The following is a 21,078-nucleotide window of genomic DNA, read 5'->3' as shown; positions in this document are numbered from 1 at the left end:
GCCGGGTCTGTAAAATACAATGTGAGAAAATTAGTCAAGTTGTCAATTCAAATGTTGATTGACATTTTATCTTGAAAAAATTGAAGAATTTCTCTTATCAAAAGCCAGAAGCATAAGCTTGCGGTTATTAATAAGCTTCTTGTGGTCAATTTTTTTCGACAAATTTGTTGCGTAACACTTGTTTGGAAGCAATTAATTCCAAATCTTGTTCACTTGCTTTCGTTCCTGACAAAATGATAGGGCTCTTTTTCCTTTCCCCCCCACCTGCAAGTTTTTATTTGTAAATTTGTTGACGACATTGTCAGATTGTTATGAAAAATTACATAGCGTCTAATAAGGCAACGACAAACATATTTGGTCTTCATATTCAACCTCGTAAAACTACTCGTTACACTAATAAGTTGAAACTTGCGTGAGGATGGGGGAAAAGGAAAAAGAGCCAATGATAGAAATCGAAATATAGAAAGTTGCAAAAGTCCAGACAGGCAGAAACAATTAAAAAGAGCAATCTGCCAATTTTGAGCAATTTTAGCATGCAAATTTGAAATTTGAATAGTTGCTTGCAATAGTTAAACCTCATTTTCAAATACGAAATTTGTTGATTTACTGGCTCTTTTTCCTTTTCCCCCTACCTTGGCTAGATCAATTAAAGTAAGCATTGATTATTTTTGGCTTCAAACGCTTGGTTTAAAAATGATTTGTAAATTTTTTTTTTCAGCTAACGAAGGATTTTAACAGAGCGGTGCGACCATTATCGGAGGTGGAGCATTTCAAATCAAATGAGTTTAAAGTCTGGCTTTTGTACATTGGACCTGTCTTGTTAAAAGAAAAAACACCTCAAAAACTTTTCGAAAGACTTTCGATTTTGAGCTACGCAATCCGTCTGTTATTAATGACCAGAAAATATGCAGATGAAGCTGAGAGCCTGATACGGGTATTCCTGATAAGGACAGAGCAAGAATATACAGACATCGTTTTTTCGCCGAATCTACACAGTTTAAATCACCTTGCTTGGCAAGTTCGAAACTTTGGACCACTGTGGACTTGTTCGTCCAAGATGTTTGAAGCAGCAAACTATCTTCTGCAATCCAGGTTCACTGGAACTGTTATCCTCCTCCCACTTATTATTGAACCATACCATAGAAATAGAGATACGTTAAAACAAAAAGTAGACGACAATTATCTCGCAGATCTGTGCCATCGAATGAGAAACACCGCCAAATGTTTCGAAAGATCCAAATTGCATGTATCAAAATTGCCTTCAGAATATAGATAGGACACTATACCATGATCTAGTAACGCGAAGCTTGCATATTTCGAGCTTGATTCAGTTTCACATTCTTGTGCAAGCAACAGTTATGTAAGCTTCCTAGCCAACGGTGCCCTCCATTGTGGTCAAATACAATTTTTCATTGCTGGATGTCCAGAAAAAATGATGATACAGTTTTTCGAGATAATAGAGTCGTACCAATGTGAAAAAAAAACTGATATACATGTCTTCTCCTTTCAAATAGTGAAGCAATCATCTCGCGTTGCCCTGGTCAACTTGCATTGTGTGATCGAGAAACTTATCCGCATTGATGCATTTGATAAAATATACCTCATTTCACTCATCAATATGTTTGAGCATGACTAGAAACATCTTTCCTTGAATTGAAAAATAATATCACGCAATGTTTGGCATTGATTGGAGTCGGAAGGCTTTTAATCAAAATAAAGCTCTGCATTAATCGATGTTAGGACCTGTTTTGTTTTTAAAAGGTTATAAGTGTTAAAAACTTCTAATTTGCATTGCAAGTCTTTGACAATAGGGAATGTTTTTGAGAAAGTTAGACCCTAGATAATTTCAAGTTCAGTTCACAATGAATTCAAATTTCTTGGCAAAGCTTTTTTCTGAATTTTACCGGACGTTTATTTCGGACGTTTTGTACGGAAAAAGTGTTTGTGCGCATGTGTATGCTCTTTTTCTAAGTTTAAAACGCGAAAAAAATTGTTACTTCTTGAAAACTTGTTGCCGATGAACTGAATCAGCGATTATCAATTTCACTCTCTACAACTCAGCAAAACCTTTGATAGTGTTCTGTCGGAGTTTAAATACGCCAGGCTTGAATTTTCAATAAAGCACAATTTGGACCTTTTGCGCTTTTGAGTTTCTCAGATCAAAGTTGACTTGTGATAGCGGCTCTTCTAGCTGAAATTCTGAAACAAACGCGTGAGCGTGCTTTAAATTTACACGACTGTTTAACCATGTGTCATTCATACTAAAATTGAGAAAAAATTGAATTTAAATATTTAAAAATCGATTTTTATCTCCTCTTTTTGAAAACAAAATACATGCAATTATAATATATTTTATTCGACTTATACCGATCCTATTCTATCTATTTTTCAAAACAGTTGTAATCGAATATAATTGATTACAACTCTCCAAATTTCCAATTCAAGTGTTTTGCTAAACAAAATCCATATTAATAGATTATAATTTCTAGAACAATTGAAACTTATAACACTTTTGTTTCTTTATTTCATCTCAATTTGTTCCATGATGCACATGAAATTTTCTAGCCACAAAATATCAGCATACTGCTTCAGTTTCATGATTTATAAGGAAGCGTTTATTTTCTTTTACCGCGAGATCCTTTCAACTAATATGATGGTATCTCTATAAAACTTTTGGTCCGTGGTAGAACTTTGTGTTCAGATGAACCAAGGTGTGACAAAATATCTCAATTTTAGAGAATTCGTTATTTGCAGAAACAAAACCCTAACGAATATAGTTGAAAAATTCTTTTGATGCGTATTATTCAACAGAGTAAAGGATTATAACCTTCTATAATAGATTATAAGAGATTCTCAGAGATTATAATAACTTGAAAGAAATTATAACTACTTTTTCAGTCCCAATGATTTTGGCTTATATTTTATCGGCTTACTGACCTAGTCTTGGGTCGTTTCGAGCAAAATATAGTTTTTATACTCACATCTGGATCGCACGATTTGCTAAAAACTTTTAAAAAAATTAAAATTCAAGTTTTTCATGACTGTTTTTTTCGGCATTTGTTTTTCTTTCTTTTTTCGCCTAAATTGGTTTCGGCCTATAAAATATCGGCTTACTGGCCTGTATTGCGTCTGTCGACAAGCGAAAACAATTTGTGTGTGCCTGTGTGTTATGATACGTAGTGACACACTTTGATACGTTCATTGATGCCATTGATAACACAAGAGTGGCATGGCTCGTTAAATGAACGACGACCACGTAACTCTGAATGTATCTGCCAAGCGGCTCTACTACAGTGGAAGGAGCCATATTGTTTTTAAAGCTATCAGAGAGGTGCAAGAAGACCAGTAGCTCTGTTAAGATTACGGAGATACGTTAGCGCCAGGGAAAGTTCAACTGCCCGAATATGAGATGCTATTGCCTCGGCCGCTAGTGTCGCGACCCGGAACGTCAGAAATAGATTCAGACTAGCTGTTTCAAAAGCGGAAGTCCTAGTGGATGAACGGACTCGGAAGCAGCCGAAGATGTGGAAGAAGACCTGTCAGAACCCGTAGAGCTGGCGCGGCGCTATCTGACGATAAATTAATAAATTAAATGAGCGATAAACTAAATTAGCGGTGACCCTTAGATTCTCTTTCCTCCTGCAAGAGTCAGAAGTCCTTTTACAGCAGGAACCTCCACACACCTCCTACATAAGAGCCCTCAAATGTCGACGAAAAACCCAAACCTCTAAAAACAATAGACAAGACCGATCATCATAACTATTTGGGAAGCGTTGCCCCATTTGGGTTCTGCGCATTTCCCAATGTCTACTGCAATTAAATGATGGAACACCAGATGGAGAGTTCAGTGCGGCCATGGAAGGGCGTCACGCAGGAAAACCAAGGTAAGAAACTGCACTCCTTCATTAACTGCTGGAACTTCTAGTTCTAAGTGAATTTTCAAGTACTACGCAATTTGAATAAAGAATGCAATTAAATTATATGATTGTGACTTGCGAAACTAAACGACGACTACGAAGCTAGCTGAACATTGTACAAAATAATTCCTAAGGGATGATGTGAATCAATTCTGATGATTAAACATTTCACAAGCACCAAGTAATCCATGTCTTTAGTAGCAACACCATCGTTAAAATCAGCTACATGTTGTGGAGACATACAATTAACTTTGCCAGTTTTTGCCAACTGGTTTGCTTTTCCAGAGAAGAAAAGTGAGCCTGTTTTCAAATGCATTTCTAGCTGGTTCGGAGATCCGGTTGTCACTACAAATTTCTTCACTTTAACTTGTTTGTCCAGAAGCAAAACAAAAAAATCTCGCTTAAAAACCTCTTGGCTTTGGTAATAGCCATACTTAGAAGTCACAAACTCCATCGAATACTCAAGAACAGAAGGAATGAATGAATAAGTAGCTTTAACTTTCACTGAAACCTGATTTGCAATCTCACTCTTTTCCAGCGCCATGTCCGGATGCAGATCCAGTTCGCCTCTTTTAGTCGTTCTTGGAGCGGCCGTAGTTATCAAAGGCGGTAGAATCATTTCTGGCGCAGGGTTAGCTTGCATTGACGAGAACTCCGCCAGGAACTTTTCAATACTAACGTTCAAATGTCTCATCTGCAGCAAGGTTTGAGCTAACTTTTCGAGATAGTTTCGTCTCTCGTCCAAATTGAGAACCAGTAAATGACTGCCAGTATCGAGAGATATTCTGTACACAGGTGGTTTTGCTTTGATACCAAAAGTTCCTCTTCCCCATCTATATGAAGCTATTTCTGTAGCCATATGCATCTTCAAATTGTTGCGCGACATATCCAAAAGTCCCTTCATTTTATCCGCCAGAGAGAGGGAAGCTATCAGCCCAGTTTCCATGGCGACAAATGCACCACATTTCAGATTATAGTTCGCATAGCTGGCCAATAAGCCCAAACTGCCTAGCAGATTATCGTTGAGATCTTCTCCTGGACCTTTATGACTGTCAGCTCTATAAAAACAAATGTTTGCACACAGGGTAAAAAAAATATGACTTATGGTGGGTTTGATTTTCAAGCTATTTTAGGTAACTCCAAAAATGCTAGTGGCAAATTGAAAGCAATATTATATTGAAGCCCTCTAGTTCGTAACTTGTATTTCGAAATAAAAATTAAGGTATAACAGACCAATCGTGAAAATCACTACCTTCATGATAAAATTGAGCATATTAGCCAAAATTAAGATAGGCAAAGTGGAGCTTCACACCATTACCCATACATCAAAAATATCAAAAAAATGCCAAAATTTTCAAACAACTATAAAATAAACGAGGATAGCCAGTTATTGTGCAAGTAGCACATAATGTTCCGACCGTAGTCTTGGGAAAGAACAAAAAAAAAGATTTTTTTTCCCAATAAGTATCGTTTTTTTTCTGCGTGGCGTGAATAAAAAGATCTCAACGAAAAAATAGACCTCAAGCATATTCTACAGTCATAGTAAAAAAAGGCCAATAGTAAAATAGTTTTATAGAAAAAATGACAAAAAAAACAAAAAATCGTTTAGAAAAATTTTAAAAAATTTTAATTTTTTGCAGAAGTTTTTAATTACCAAAAAAACTCCAAAAACTAACTTTACTCGAGTAAATCTAAGTTTTTAAGGCTTAAAATAAGCATAAATAGGCTATTGTAAGCCTGCACGCTCACCTTATTAAATTAAAATAAGACCAAAAATTTCAAACCGGTTTTTCTCGACAGTGCAAAAAAAAATTTCATTTTTTTGTCATTCGAATCTTAATTGAAAGGGCTTTGAAATGATATTTCACTCGACCTATTCCGATGATTATTTGTCGTGTCTGATTTTGCGATGAAACAAAAAATCAAACACAAAGTTCCTCCGCCTTTTTCAAATGGTCGGAACAAAAAGCATTAAAAACAACAATTAGGAAGCGGCAACTAAGCCAGCAAAACTGTTGTAGACGACCATTTGTTCGGAAAGAAAATGTTGACATCTTTGCCACCGGTCGGTTTCATTTTCGAAGTGATAAAAACATAGAGGCGAAGCTTCGCTTCGCAAACACAAGCGAGGAAAATGCAACAGAGAGCTCTAAACAGGCAAAACGAAGTGATGAGGAAAATTTGATAAACCTTGAAAAAAAATTTGAGACTGAGAAAATCACGTTCTCACATCTGCACCATAGCCGATCGTATTTTACTAACATTAGCCATCAAAAAAGCAGCTACAGTTTATCAAATTGCCAATATTATACAGCAAATATTCGACTAAAAAACTATTTAAATATTCCGGATTTAAATATCCCACCTGTCGATTGGGAGTCTCACATAATCGCATCTGCGCCATGGTTGCTTGGAAGTAAACTAGTAGCCCAGCTAATGCTGGATTTTCCAGTTCTGATGTTTTTTAATAATATATTGAACTAATAAGGAAATGCGTAATTTTTATAATTTCAAAACAAAAAATGGATTTTACTCTAAACCCTAGTTTTTATCTCGCTCTTTCAATTGAAGTCTTCATCTAAGATTTTGCTGGTTAGTTCTCAAAAAAAAGAGAAAGATTCCAAAAACTGATCACAAAGTTATTTTTTCCTAAATCCGTAAAAATTATCTATTAAAACAAGGGAAGAGCCTCTGCTTTCCACTTCTTAATTTTAAGATTGAAAGTGTACACGCCCTGACTTTTTAGATTGAACACTCAATATCAGCTTTAGTTAGTAGTTTTTGGAAATAGTGACCAAATTTCTTTAAAAAGAAACGGAAAAAAATCAAGAAGATATTTTTTCGAAGTCCATATCAGCTTTTCTACAAAAATAAGGTAAAAAAGATTGCGCAGGGAAAATTAAGCACCCTCTTAGTTTTAAAGAACTACCAACCTCAGAATCAGTAGGTTAAACTTTTGAAAACTTTTTTCCGAAATCGGGCTAATTATCAAAAATTGGACATTTTCTAGGTCCATATTTTTGTTCAAAACGCATCGGATGGCCGTTTACGCAGGTCAGATTTGCAAAACTGATTTTTTTTGTTAAACCCTCGACCTCTGATTTGGCGGTTTACTTTTTAAGAGAAGTCAAAAGTTTTAAAAATTAACCCAAATATCAAAAAATGGGCACGTTTGAGGCCATAACTTTTTTCTATCAAAATTAGGGGAGATACTCATAGTTAGTAATTTTTTATTGAACCGTTCATCTCAGATTTTGTGCAATAAAAATTTGAGAAAACGAAAAAAAAACAAATAGGCAAAAAATCCCCCTACTGGAACTTTCGAAGGCCGTAGAACTTGAAGTTGAATGAAAAGAGACTAGAAAAATCTGCAGGCATATAGGACAGCAGCCCGTTTCTCCACTGCTATCATTTTTTTTTGAAAATCGCGACAGTAGTTTTTGAAAAAATTGAAAACTCTGCAAAAAGTAAGAACTTTCGAAGGGTTGCAAAAAAACGAACAACTTATCCAATACATTTTCAAAATACATGTTTTCAAATACGACCTAGGCAAAAATAAACACAGAGTCGAAGTTGCAAATCGCATACACCAGCAAAAATTGGACCGATAACACTATTGTGGAAAACTGAATGAGCAAAACTTTCAAAATAAGTTACACACACCAATTATGAGTCTACATTATTGCTAAGTGACGCCAGCCAATTACGACGTACTAGCAGTACCAGTCAATTTGAAAAAAATACCCACTAACAAGCCTCAATTTATAGAGCGGACGCATTTTAACTAGCATACAAAAAATTCATTAAAACATCCGACCCTGCCCAGGTTCGAACCTTCTACGCTACAGGTCCATGATACCTTGAAACTAAAGTGCTATAGGTAATATAATAGCATGTGTTAAAATCCTTAGCATTGGCTGTACTTAGTAGCTGATTATTGATCAATAGTAACACTTTCAAGAAGAACACATTTTGTCGCAACAATATTTGCGTTAAAACAATATTTGCGACTTAAATAGCAAAAAAAAGACAGTTCGAACTATCACACAAGCTTTGCTTGTGTAAACAGCAACATTTGTCATTAAATTGTTTATACTCAAATAAGCTTAAGCACGATTAAATTCAATATACCAAAAGCGTCTCAAAATCAGCACTTATTTGCGACTTTGCTTGGAAAAAAAAATTCGTAGAAAAAAAACACACTTCGCTTGTGTAATTACGCGAATGGAAGGACATATATAAGTACTTTGCAGTGCTTTTCATTAAAAAATTTGCATTGAGGCTTGCGTTTAGAAAACGTTATTAGATCGTAACAAAGAAAAACCAAATCTAACTAAAATTAATTGATAACCAGCCGAAAAAAAAAATTTAAGCGAAATTGCTGGTAAATAAAATTGGAGTTGGTTTCCAAACAACAAAAAAATAGAAAGAAACAGGTTATCAAAATGCAGACAGGTTCAAAAGTTTCTGATGCCTGAAATACGTCTGTTGGCACCATATGAATCAATGGTTCTGCTAGACACGTTACTATCCAGGAAAGAGACTGTTACGATTTGATAATGCGCGCTATTCGCAAGCCTAAAAATAAATTTTCGAAAAAATTGCAAGGCTATATAGCATAAGCACACGCACTCACACTTCATTCGCAAGCTAAAACGACAGAATTTCAGTCGAAATCCAGATCATCGCCGAAAAAATATAACTTCATATAACAATTGTCAAAAGCTCAGAAATAACATTTGAAAGGATTAAATTGATCGTTCGTTCAAAAACCGAAACTAAGCCGAACAGAATTGAGACGAATATTGAACCTCAATAAATACTTGGTAAAAAAATTCAGATACTTGTAAACTCAACCAAGTGCTTTTCACTACACGAATTGGGTCGCTAGACTAAAATAATTAACTTTTCATAATAAAGGAAGGCCGATTTTAGACAGATTAATCAGAAAAGTGTTTAAAAAATCTAGCCTCAGATTACAAGAAACTTGCTCTCACGAGTGTAATTCAACTTTTTTTGATGTAGAGCTCATCGTACTTCTTTTTGAACTAGAGATACTTTCTCCATTGAAAGAAAAAACGTTATTAATTTTGATTTCTCAGCCTATTGTACCTCTAGTAATTCTTAGCGACAAAATCAAACTACTAACAGAAAACTTCAATTTAATAGTTAACGTTTTGTAGCTAATCTGAATGTTATTGACCATCGATTTTTTTTGACAGATGAGGAAAATCGAAATGTTTTCAAGCTATTTGTGATTAAAACATACTGGGTCACATGCTTACACGGCTATCAGGGTAATCTTACTCTGACTAACATTCGACACGAACCAATTTTGATTACTTAAAACTATTTGCATATAGTTATATCGTTCAGCCATCGTTTTTCTAGTGCAAAATCATCGAGCTACGATAAATTCAATTAGAAATCAAATCCTTAACTTATTTTCTGTTGTAAGTTCTTTATCTGTAAGATTCTTGGAAGCTAGCTTTTTGTTATGTTATCTAAAGCGCTCGCAGTAGACAGATGTTAAAGAATACAAATTTTGACGATATTGTTTTGGTATAATTGGTTACAAAATCCGAAACCTCAATTCTTCTGAGCCTCATTTTGCCTCATCAGACGATGTTATATAAAGATATGTTATGGTGGTGGTGGGGGAGGGGGGACAGGAAAGATCTCGCCGCATATTTGTTTCAGGACTTATGATAACTAACCTGGTCAAGTGATTGTACAATATGTGAGTTCTGTCGATTCCCTCCAAGGTCTGGCGGTCAAACAAGGACATGGGACTGAACGCCGATTCTGATTTAGATTGCCGCTTTGAAAACAGTTGCGACGAGAGTAGTACTATGACAACTAGTGTGGACTGAGAAGTCAGTGATGACAAGGTGGTGTTGTAGTCCCGAAGCAGGTCTCTTCGAGCGGTGTCCACTCCTGCTGATCCACTGGAGCTAAATTGACTAGGGTATACACCCACGCAAAGCCCATCTATAAACCCAAAAACGTAAAAATACATAATCAGCGGGAAAAAATACTTATTTGACAACGCCTCTTCAGAAGCGGATTCTCAACTAACCAGACTCGACCGGAAATCCGTAGACTCTGGACTGCTCTAGATTGTTTGCGTCCACGTTACAGCCATCAATCGTTGCTCCGCTGCATGTCTAAAGATTATACCAAGTTTATTACAGATTATAAAAACGGATATATTCAACAATAAATTTGATATAAGCTGTCATTGAACCCAGGAAAAAAAGAGACAACACATCTCATCTGATAAAATTATCATACGAAAAGCACACAAAAACATCTGAAAATTGATATAAAACATCATTCATTGATGGTTCAATGCATAATTGAGAACTAGAACAACTTCTTAACAATTAAATATAAGCAACGGGGTTCTAATACAAAAAAATGACTCGCTCAAACTCTGTGTGATTCAATCTTGAAAGCTTAATAATCCTACTATCAGCCCCACTGAAAGTAAATAAGAATTCGCATCGTGGAAAAAATTATTGCCAACAACAGACAGTCAGATAATTGACGATGAACTCATTGAAACCGACAAAACCTGATTGATTGTTCTCATTAAAAAAAAATGTATATAACCTTTGAGCTCTTTGAAGTTCATGAATAATTTATGATTGACAAATTTTTGATTTAGTAGGAAAAATACCTTGCGTCCGAAGAAACTGTCTTCCATTTTTTCATTGAGTCTAGTGGAGGAGCTATCATAGCGTCCCTTTACCGATTTACTGATTTCGAATATAATCACTAAAATGAAACGGAAGAAATTGGAGAAAACCTTAAGCATTGCAATATACGATACACTTAATCGCGAAAAATTCAATTCTTTCGTTAAATACGCATAACTAGTATGTTGAAAAAGCTTAAACATGGAGAGGTAGTGAAGTTCGAATATAAATACATATTAATTTACATTATAGCAAGAAATTACTCCTCTAACAAAAAAAAGATTGGCACCCAATGCTCCTGCTTTGTGTCAGTCAACGGTTAGAGTAAGGTCGTTGACACTATGAGTGTGGAGCTTTCCAGGGGCGGATCTAGGATTTTCTCGAGGGGGGGCGGATTTTCGAAAAATTTTCCAAAATTTTGACGACCTTTTTTTTTTTTAGGTCGACCAAATCTGCGTTTTTTTTGGCGCGCGCTCCCCCTCAAAGTTAGTATATATTGGCGCCAAAGGCGCCTTTAGAAAAATTTTAGGGTCGGTCCGTCAAAAATGGATTTCTGAAAAAGTATCAAAGGGGGGACCCTTTGGGTCGGCAGGGGGTCGAATCCCTGAGGGGGGGGGGGGGGGGGGCGTCCGCTCTTCCCCCTAAATCCGCCCCTGGAGCTTTCTATATCTCTGGTCAAGAAGTTCATATTACATAAAATCAAAATGGAAACTTTCTATATCTGTAGTGGATGAGCTCGGGTTTTACAATATATTTGCTGATGCGGTATTTACATATTGCATACAGAAGTTAAGATGGCATGTTACTATTACAAAGATAAATTCAGTATTTTGTAAGATTATTTTATTTAAAAATAACAAAAAAAAACGCAAAAGCCTTAGCGCTAAATTATCTAATATTGTGAACAGGAGTGGAGCTTCCAAGAGATCAACCATACAAAACAGTCAATAAGATACAAAACTACCAAATTCGTTGAATCTCCTAAATGGATATCCTGCTGCAAAAAATTCGAATGGCGTAAAAAATTATTCTGGTACTTCTGAAGATTTGGATTGTATGGCGTTACCAACCAGACACCTGGCTACGATTTGCGACGCCAGCACTATCAATGAAAACATCAGGTGAGATGGATACACCTCGCGGTGCTAGCTAACTGGTAGCAAGCTTCATACCGCTTGTAGGGAGACCTGAGGATGGAACCCAGAATTCTTCTCAACCAGGGGGTCAAGCTTCTCAAACGTCGAAAGTGTAATGTCGTCGACATTTTCATGGTGGAACTTTTTAGATCTACAGTTGAATAGTTCAAATCTCGTGATATAATTCAAAGCTGGAACTTCTTATAAGTATAGTTGAAGAGCTCATATTTGGTAATATACTGGCAGATGTTGTAATTATTTATTTCAAATTAAAGTAAGTCATTTATTTTGACCGAGTACCCAAAAATAGAGCGCTCCTATTATAAAAAAAGTCAATATTTTCAAAATTATTTTATAAAGAAAAGAGCAACGCAAGAGCCTTACCGGAAAGCTATCTGATAGTTCGCCATTTCAACTATTTAATCTTTGTCGAAATTCTAGCTTTTCTTACGAAGTTCAGACAAAGAAACTTCTTTTCTAGGCCCTTCCCTCACAAGTTGAGCTCTTTCTGCACAAGTTGTGCAAGTTCAGACAAAGAAACCTTTTTCTAGGCCCTTCCCTCACAAGTTGTGTGCACATTTTAGAAAAAGGTTAGAATCAGCCGGCAAGAAACAAAGAGATGCCGCAAAATTATAGAAAATGGAACCACGTTATCTGCATGCTACTGGATCCAATTATCCGTTTTAATTCGATGAATCAAATCACGTTCAAAACAATTCAATTCTATTGGGCACCCGAATTTGATGCTTGACTAATCAATTTTCAGAAAACAGAATTTCACACCTCTGGTTGTCCTTTATTAAACCAAACGAAGAAGCGGTCAATTGTTACCGAACAGTCCATAATTCGTACGCATACGTCATTTAATGCAAGCGCAAACAAGCTAAACCGAAAACTAGTGAACAACTCAATGTAATTTTGTTCTATTTAACTCCATTCGAAGCTCAACCCTCGTCATAACCAAAATGGCAGAAGAAACAGATTTAACAGTTACGTTAGATACACCCCAGGGCAAAATCAACGGTAAAGTTGTCAAAATTGGAGACAAATATGTGGGAGAGTTTCTAGGAATTCCATATGCCAAGCAGCCAATTGGCGACCGGAGATTTAAACTTCTGGAACCTCTGGATGAGAAGTTAGACCATGAAACCTCCCCTTTCTTAGCTCACAAATCTGGAAACAGTTCAGTACAGACCCACCAAGGCAAATTCTTCAACACTAGACAGCCAATAGGCGAAGACTGCATATTCCTGAATATATTCACACCTCTGGGCTCTGACCCTGAAAAATTGAAACAAAGGTCTCAGGAAAAGTTGGCAGTACTTTTCCACATCCACGGCGGTGGATTCAAGATTGGGAGTGGTTCGGAGCCCATGTATCAACTAAGCTTCTTTGCTGCCAGACATGACATAGTTTGTGTAAGCATTAACTACAGGCTGGATATGCTGGGGTTTCTGAGTTACCCAGGAGTAATTGAAGACAATTTGGGATTGAAGGACCAGCGGATGGCGATGAAATGGACTCAAGAGAACATAGCTGCATTTGGAGGAGACCCGGATAGAGTTACCATATATGGCTGTTCAGCAGGTAAACTTTTGTAAATTTGAAGCTATTAGTCCTGATTCAAATCACCCGGACAAAACGAGCAACATTGGAAACTTCAAACGAGGTTTTCTCAAAATGGGTTAATGTTAGACAAAAAATGGAAGAGAAAACTAGACAGCCAATAGGTGGAGACCCCCTTGATGGGTCTTCGCCTATTGGCTGTCAAGTGTTGAAGGATTTCGCTTGTTGGTTCTGTGCTGAACTGTTTAGAAATTTACCGAATTAATACGATGCACTTTATTTTGTGAATTTCAACACCTGCGATGCAAAAAACAATGTGCGCTACAAGATACTGAATAGAAAAAAAAACTACTTGCAAAAAAAACTAGAAACTTTTTATTTAAAATTTCAGCTATTAAACTTCATGCTTGTATCGGATGAAGTTCATAAACAGCTTTCAAAAAGTTGGAAATCATTTACCGAGCGACAATGAAGGCAAAAATTTGGGTCAAAACCTGTTGAGCCGAAAACAAAACTGTTGTCATAAAAAATTTCATACGTTTTGAAAGTTTTTACGACCCATCCAAAGTGAATATAGCCAACTAACAGTTGGAAAAGAGTATTGAACGCATGGAAACTAAAAAAAAAATTGACTTGTTTTTTTTTCAAGAGCCTTCAAAGAAAAAAAAAATAGATGGCCTTGAGGCTCTTTGAATTGTAGAACAATTTATGATGGACACTTTTTGTTAAAATTCACCCAATTTGAGAAAACTTGATCAATACAAAACTTTTATTTCGCTGGGAAATCTGATAATTAATTTCCAATTGCCTTCCTTTTACCAATGGAAATGCACTGAACTTAAAAAGCAATCACCAGTCAAACCGCGACAAATCAAAACTGATCGTGAACAAATTTTAAGACTTTTTCCTGCAAAAAAAAAATCAGCAAGACCATATATGTACCCACTACGTTCATTACTCTTAAGCACACAATCGCATATAGATATAATTTGCCCTCTAAACCACGCAATATAAGTCCACTAAATCAAAATAAGATAAACTGAAACTGTTTAAATACTTAAAAAAAACGATAAAAAAAAGAAAAAAAGCTTAAAATCAGACTTCATAAATTCTTAAATCAGTCTTCATAAAAGCTTAAAATCAGATTTTATAAAGGCGTTTACAAAAGGGAAAATGAACATTTTTTTAATTATCAAACAAAATTATTTTCTCTTATACAATTTTTGGAGGTTTTACCTTTTTAAAACGTTGTTGCGCTACGTACGAGGCCCCTTTTGATATATATGAACATTACTCTTTTGTTCATTACTTGTAAATTCAGAGTTTTTCATATATATTCAATTACCTTGCTAGTTTAAGCGTAATATTTGATTAACTTAAAAATACCCAAATAACATACTTTTGGTGTAAAATTTTGGTTCCAAAATTCGCAAAATAAATTGCACCAAATTAATTCTGCTATTAGTCTAAGCAAATTGGTCCCAAATTGAAAAAAAAAACTTGTTTGAATTTTTTAAATTTTCTTGGTTTTATAATTTAAATCAGCGGAAAATTTAAATCAGCACTGTATGTATAAAGATAGAAACAACTCTTAAAGACTAAAACTCAATCTTGAAAATTTGCTAGAATTGTTTCAGCTTCTCAATTTTCTATCAGGTGGGCTTGGTTTCAAATATCAAGTTAGCATTTCACGTAGACTTTTGACCTTGTTCTTCAGTTATTAACTTTATACCATTATATACAGGAGGTGCTAGTGTCCATTATCACACTTTGTCACCGGAAAGCTGCCAGTACTTCGCTCGTGCAGTACCATCAAGTGGAACCATTAACAAAACATGGAGTCGTGCTGCGAAAGCAGGTCACTACAAGAAAACTCTTAAGGCCATAAAGATGCTGGGAGGCCCAAAACACCCGACACCCGAGCAAATACGAGAATTTCTCTTGTCTTTGTCCGAGGATAGAATCAAGGAAAGACAAAATTCATGTTTAAAATCAATTCAATCGCAAATTTTTTCTTAATTGTACTGAAAAACTGTTACCAAATTTCCGAATAGCTCATACGAGCACAGAAGTAGGTTGGACAAATGTTTTCTAGCTATTTCATAACTTCGAAATCTAAACAGGTCTTGAATGATGCATTTTTTTAATCTATCGCGATAATGAAGCAACATTGCTTGAATTTTGAATTTAATATTTTCACTACAGCAATTCCTAACAGACACTATGAGAAACCCAAGGGTGAGTTTCTCTCCAGTTGACGAGTTTGATGACGAGAAGCTGCCCTCAACTACTCGACTGACGCACAATAAACCACTTCTGCTCGGAGTAGCGTCAGCGGAGGGGAGCATGTTTTGCGACATCCTGTTCCCAAGAGAGGACCCCGGCAGATCCACTTGGTATGATTTTAATGTCTGCTCCCTAATTCTACTGATACCCTTAACAATTATAGTCAACGATAAGATTTGAAAATTCTCAAATCTCAAATAAAACGAAAGCAAGAGCAGTTTTTTCGCCGTTCTATATATAATAATAATAATAATAATTGTAGTTCCTGCGAATCGCAGAGGAGCTATCAGTAGGCCTTAACAGTCCTGTCGAGGATAGTCCGTTTGTATTATTTCCCCACATTCCAGACTGTGTTATTTTGTTGAGCGAAGCTCTTTTTTGCGACTCAAGGCCGTTTTTGTGCGTCTAGAACTTTCACGTGGTACCACTTTTGCAGCCAAATTTGGTCAGGTTGTGGTAGACCTGAAGCTAGAGGTCAAGTGAGAGCTCGTCCTCACACACTATCATTGCCATGGCATGGGATCGATTACACGATCTGACGATTCTAAAGTGAACGCCTTACCACTATGCTAAGTGCCCCATGTTGATTGCGCTTTGTTAAAGTCAATTAGGACCAGGTCAACGGTAAAGAATATTGATATATGTAAAAAACTAGGAGTCTTTTGAAATAGCCGCGTTACGTTGTAACTTTAGCTGTAAAATTAGATTTGTAGCTGTAAATTATCCTGCTAGACTTTTCGTAGTTTTGCTTCATTTTATGTCATGGCTTCATGTCTTGCAGTGTTCTCCTCTTACTCATTTACTTTTTGTTTCTTTCAGGAGTAGTAGTGAATACTTTGCTTTAGGAGCCGACAAGTTGTCGGAGAACTATTCGGAGAAAAACTGTTCTACCAGCCGCTCAGAGAGCTACTTGATGAAGTTGTAAACTCACCCGACCTGCCCGTCTACGTGTACTTATTCGACTACAAATGCCCAACGAGACACGAGCTGAGCTTCCCAGAAGCCGAAGTGCCTTTACATTTTGGATCTTTTCACTCGCTAGACATCATATTTCTGTTCAACTTGGCTGAGAAGAAATCACACTTGTTTGACCCAACTGAATCCGACAAAATTGTGAACGATATTACCACTTCCATGTTCGCTTCGTTCATCAAAACCGACGATTTGTCCAAGTTTCAATTGGGCAAACTTGAGACCGAGAAGAAAACACTGAACAGAATTTCGACCGATGGTTTGACCACTGTAGGAACTGACTATTTGCTTCCAAAGAGAAAAGCTCTAATGTTAAAAACGGTGCTTGCTTGTGCAATGCTGGTAATGGCGCCAAATAAGTATTAAATCACTCAAATCACAAGCTTATGTTCAGTTCAAGAGGGAAATATTTGTCGAAAACTTTCTACATGCTACTATAATGCTAATCTAAAGAGGTTTAAGCACGGTAATTAAACACGGCAAAAAAACTGATCTTTTACCGCTAATTTGACCTTTCCATTTAAAATAATATTCCATTTAAAAACAAACGAGGAGAACCCATTTACTCTAAAAGCAAATACGAGTTTGCACATAGAAGCGAAGCTGAGCTTTGCACCACTTGCGATACAGAAAAACATTCGATTGTTCAGCTAATGAGTTGAAATCATAATTTCATATAATTGCAGACACAAAGCACCATTCATTTCTTTCGGATAATTTAAATTAAAAAAAAGAAAATGACAGACGTAGAAAGTGAAATTTCGAATATGAAGTAAAACCGAACAAAGTGAAAAAATTATAATGAAATGGATTTTGTTTTGATCAATGAAGCTGAAAAAATTAATTGAAATAAATCGAAAAAACATCTAAAAAAATTCTTTGCCTTTCATAAACAGCCTTAACAAGCATTGAGAATCAATGATCGAGTGGCAACTAAGGCGACAAAAATTTGGGTCGAAACCTGTTGAGTCGAAAACAAAACTGCTGTCATAAAAAATTTCATACGTTCTGAAAGTTTTTCCGACCCATCCAAAGTGAAACATTGCCAACTAACAGTTGGAAAATAAAAAAACTGACTTGTTTTTTCAAGAGACTTCACCTTTTGAATTTCGAAGAAAAAAAAATAATAGATGGCCTTAAAGCTCTTTGAATTATAAGAACAATTTATAATGGACACTTTTTTGTTAAATTGCCTTCCTTTTAACAATGGATATGCACTGAACTTAAAAAGAAATCACAAGTCAAACCGCGAAAAATCAAAACTGAGCGCGAACAACTGGAAAAAAAAAACAAAAAAAATCAGCAGCACCTATATAAGAGTACTCACTTAATTATCCGAAGTGAAGGGAAACTACTTCTTTTACACGAGAGCTTTTTGAAAGTTGCCGGCTAAAAATGGATTTAAAAACTAATGCAAGCCAAGCAAAATCTACTCTCGGTAAGTTGCAAAATCGTATATGAAAAAAAAAACAAAAAAAAATATTTTAATCCAAAAAAAATTAAAATAAATTCATGAAACTAAATTACCCGCACAATCCTAAAAACTAACCTAAATGACTTCCACTTCAATGAAAAAGATTGAAACTTCAGAAAAGCCCAAGTCCACGCTGATACCAAAACCGAACAAAAGTATTCAAAAGAATCAAGCGCTTACTTTCACTTGATTACGAACCAAGTTATCAAACCATAATTTTTTTTTTCACTGGAAACTCTGAAATAAAAACCAATCACGTTTCATGGCGTCATTTGCTATTTTCTTACTGCGGAGTGTAATTTAGCTTCCGTTTACCAGTTGAATTTGAAGCGAAGTTGAAAATCAAATTTGAGTGTGGACAACTTTAATTAATCGTGAAAAAAAATCAGAAAGCACACGACCTTAAAAAAAGCACACGACGTTCATTGACACTTAAAAAGTTTTCCTGAAAAATAAAAACAAATTACATAAAAAATAGATCGACTTATTTTTCGATGCCTTGTTTCGCGGCGGATGATATCAAATGCTTCTGAAAAATGCTTCTGCGCTATCGCAAATAATAACAGGGATCTTCAACCGTTTCCGCGAATTCCGATTTTTACAGTCAATTTTTTTTCACCTTGACCAATTGTCATAAAACTACGGTAAGTCGGTTACCTGTCCAACTACAGCACAAATTGCCCTTTTATACAACTTATTAAAACCAATATTTGCACCGTAAAATTGAAGCTTACACATGGTGTGATAGAAAGGTAGAAGAGCCTCAACTACATGTTACTCCAATAAAGAGCGACAATAATTAACAGAAATAGGTTTTGAGTCTACTTCGTTTTGGCGTAATTATTAAAAAATGCAGTAGATCTTTAAGGTCTTGTAAAGCTCTTGGACTCCATCTGCAGACGCGGAGAGTTTTTAGAAGGGGGCCAATGTAATCCAGCGGCTGTTTCATTTATAGCCAGATTATTTATGGAGCCAGAGTTTTTCTGCGGATTTGAGATAAAGATACATACATCCCACAACTTAACTCTCAAATAATCCACACCCCAGAAGAAATTAGGACACAGCCTGTTAAGGATAGACAATCAAAATCAAACGTGATTAAATCAGAAAAGGTTAAGGAACAGAGTGTGATAGAAAAGACAAAGCAGACAAGAATAGACTATTGAACTCTTCGACTTCTGTAGATTACCAACCTATTCTGTTGTTGTAATTCGGCCACTGAAAATACAATGACTTGAAAAGAATGGTTCTTAATGACTAGGTCTGAAATTATTAATTGATCCTATATGTCTGGTTTCAGGATCAAATATGTACCTTTTATGTCGTATATCAACATCCTCTATTTACAAAAAAAATGAAGCTTAACAAAAATTTAAAACAATTTACCTGTGATTGGCATGAAGCAGTTGAGATTTCGCTGTTGATGAAACTGTAGATAGAGGATGAGTCATGCGCCATCTGAAATGATACACAGTCACCAAGTACAATTCCATTTGAAAAGTAATTCTTACAATTCGCTGAAAAATTACATGCATGCTGTTTTTGTTGCATGGTATGTTTTGGCAAGAGGCAAAGCAAGTCAGCGGAACAAATGCAAAAAAAATGCGTGAGACTGCTAAACAATTATTTAAAATCTTGAAAATTGAAATTTATTTCAAATTAAAACATCTAAGCAATGCCGGCTTTAGCAGAGCTACCTAACCGATAAAAATTTGAACATTTAAAGTGTTTTTGAATGCTTGAAAGTGACTTTGACTGAGTGGGTAGAACGAAGCAAGAACATTTTCCTGAGCAAGAATGACAAAATACAGCTTTTGAGTTCATCTACATCCATGCGATTGTAAAAAAGCGACACCAAAAAGTTTGCAACTCACAAAAACAAAGTTAAAAACAGACAGTTGAACACAGAGACAAACCTGTGCTTTGCAAACACTCGCGATAATACATAAAAATCAACTCTATAAGGTGAAATAAGAAAAATATGGCCTTAGAATTCTTTGAATTTCCAAATTTTCTTCCGCTTGGAAATCTGAAAAGTTAAATCCACATTCGTAACTAGATGTCGATCAAGTTGACATTTACACTTTTGCTGTTCGATAGTGGAGTTTGCCTTCCTTTTAACAAAGGAAATGAACTGAATTTAAAAAAGAATCGTAAGTCAAACCGCAAACAATCAAATTCGAGCGTGAACGAATTTTTAAGACTTTTACTATAAAGGAGTCTTCCATACGTTCGTCGATACTTAAAAACCGATCAACCTTCATGCACTAGTGGACACAGGTAACTGCAAATTTCGTTTATACTCTCTCGAATGAATGCTTTCAAGCACCACTTTATATTAAAAACTTATTTTCAAGTAAAACCAATATGTCACATCGGCCGGGAGCGAATATTCTCAAATATCCTCTATGATAACATCAGTATGTGGTTTCAAGCATTTATCAGGAACACCCGGGTCTTAATATGACACTTTTCACTATCTGTAGTTAGTTTTTCAGGAGAGAACTATCAACCCTCCATTCCCTCCTCTCCCTCACTCACTCCCTCCCCCCTCCCTCTCTTGTTGTTGTTGTTGATGGAGCTCGTCATAGATGATATGAGGGACGTAAACGTCCTGTTCGGCCAATAAACATTAAAACTTTGTCCGGATTTGTTTGCAAAACTGAGATAATGGGGTTTGAGCCCAAAGTTAACAATCTTTCTTCATTCCATTTATCGCATTTCATTCCCTCCCCCCTCCCTCTCTCTCTCTCTCTCTCTCTCGAAGTAAAAACTGATGTTCACGCAATGTGAAGCGTTTTGTGGGAGAGAGTTTAACGTTTCAAAGTGATAACTTGAAAATTATAATAGAAATCCAAACCTCGTCTGCTATATAAATCATACATATCACAACATGGCAGATGGACAATTGGAAACGTGTCAATGACCTCAATGAGAACAAAAAAATGAAAAAACGTTTGAAAAATTTTCAACTTCGAATTTCAAAGAAAAAGCAAAAACCTCAGAACTAATGGAATTGAAAGAAA

At 35.8% G+C, this 21,078-nt stretch overlaps 2 protein-coding genes across 2 annotated transcripts; one reads left to right on the top strand and one right to left on the bottom strand.

Moving 5' to 3' along the window:
• Positions 1 to 3,842: 3,842 nt before the first annotated feature.
• On the bottom strand, positions 3,843 to 19,510 carry LOC134841571 (uncharacterized). The gene is made up of 4 exons (XM_063857602.1): positions 19,439 to 19,510; positions 9,997 to 10,084; positions 9,635 to 9,908; positions 3,843 to 4,975 (listed from the first exon to the last, which is right to left on the bottom strand). Exons 1-4 carry the CDS (start codon positions 19,508 to 19,510, stop codon positions 4,012 to 4,014), a joined length of 1,398 nt encoding a protein of 465 aa, XP_063713672.1. The 3' UTR covers positions 3,843 to 4,011.
• LOC134842061 (cholinesterase-like) lies at positions 12,580 to 17,038 on the top strand. The gene is made up of 4 exons (XM_063858216.1): positions 12,580 to 13,341; positions 15,065 to 15,288; positions 15,526 to 15,716; positions 16,452 to 17,038. The coding sequence occupies exons 1-4, from the start codon at positions 12,720 to 12,722 to the stop codon at positions 16,942 to 16,944; spliced, it is 1,530 nt and encodes a 509-aa protein (XP_063714286.1). The 5' UTR covers positions 12,580 to 12,719; the 3' UTR covers positions 16,945 to 17,038.
• Positions 19,511 to 21,078: the final 1,568 nt, after the last annotated feature.

The sequence above is a fragment of the Symsagittifera roscoffensis genome, chromosome 3, assembly GCF_963678635.1.
Source record: "Symsagittifera roscoffensis chromosome 3, txSymRosc1.1, whole genome shotgun sequence".
In the NCBI taxonomy this organism is placed as follows: domain Eukaryota; kingdom Metazoa; phylum Xenacoelomorpha; order Acoela; family Convolutidae; genus Symsagittifera; species Symsagittifera roscoffensis.
Note: the sequence above shows the minus strand (reverse complement) of the source record. Positions and strands in the feature narration are given on the sequence as shown.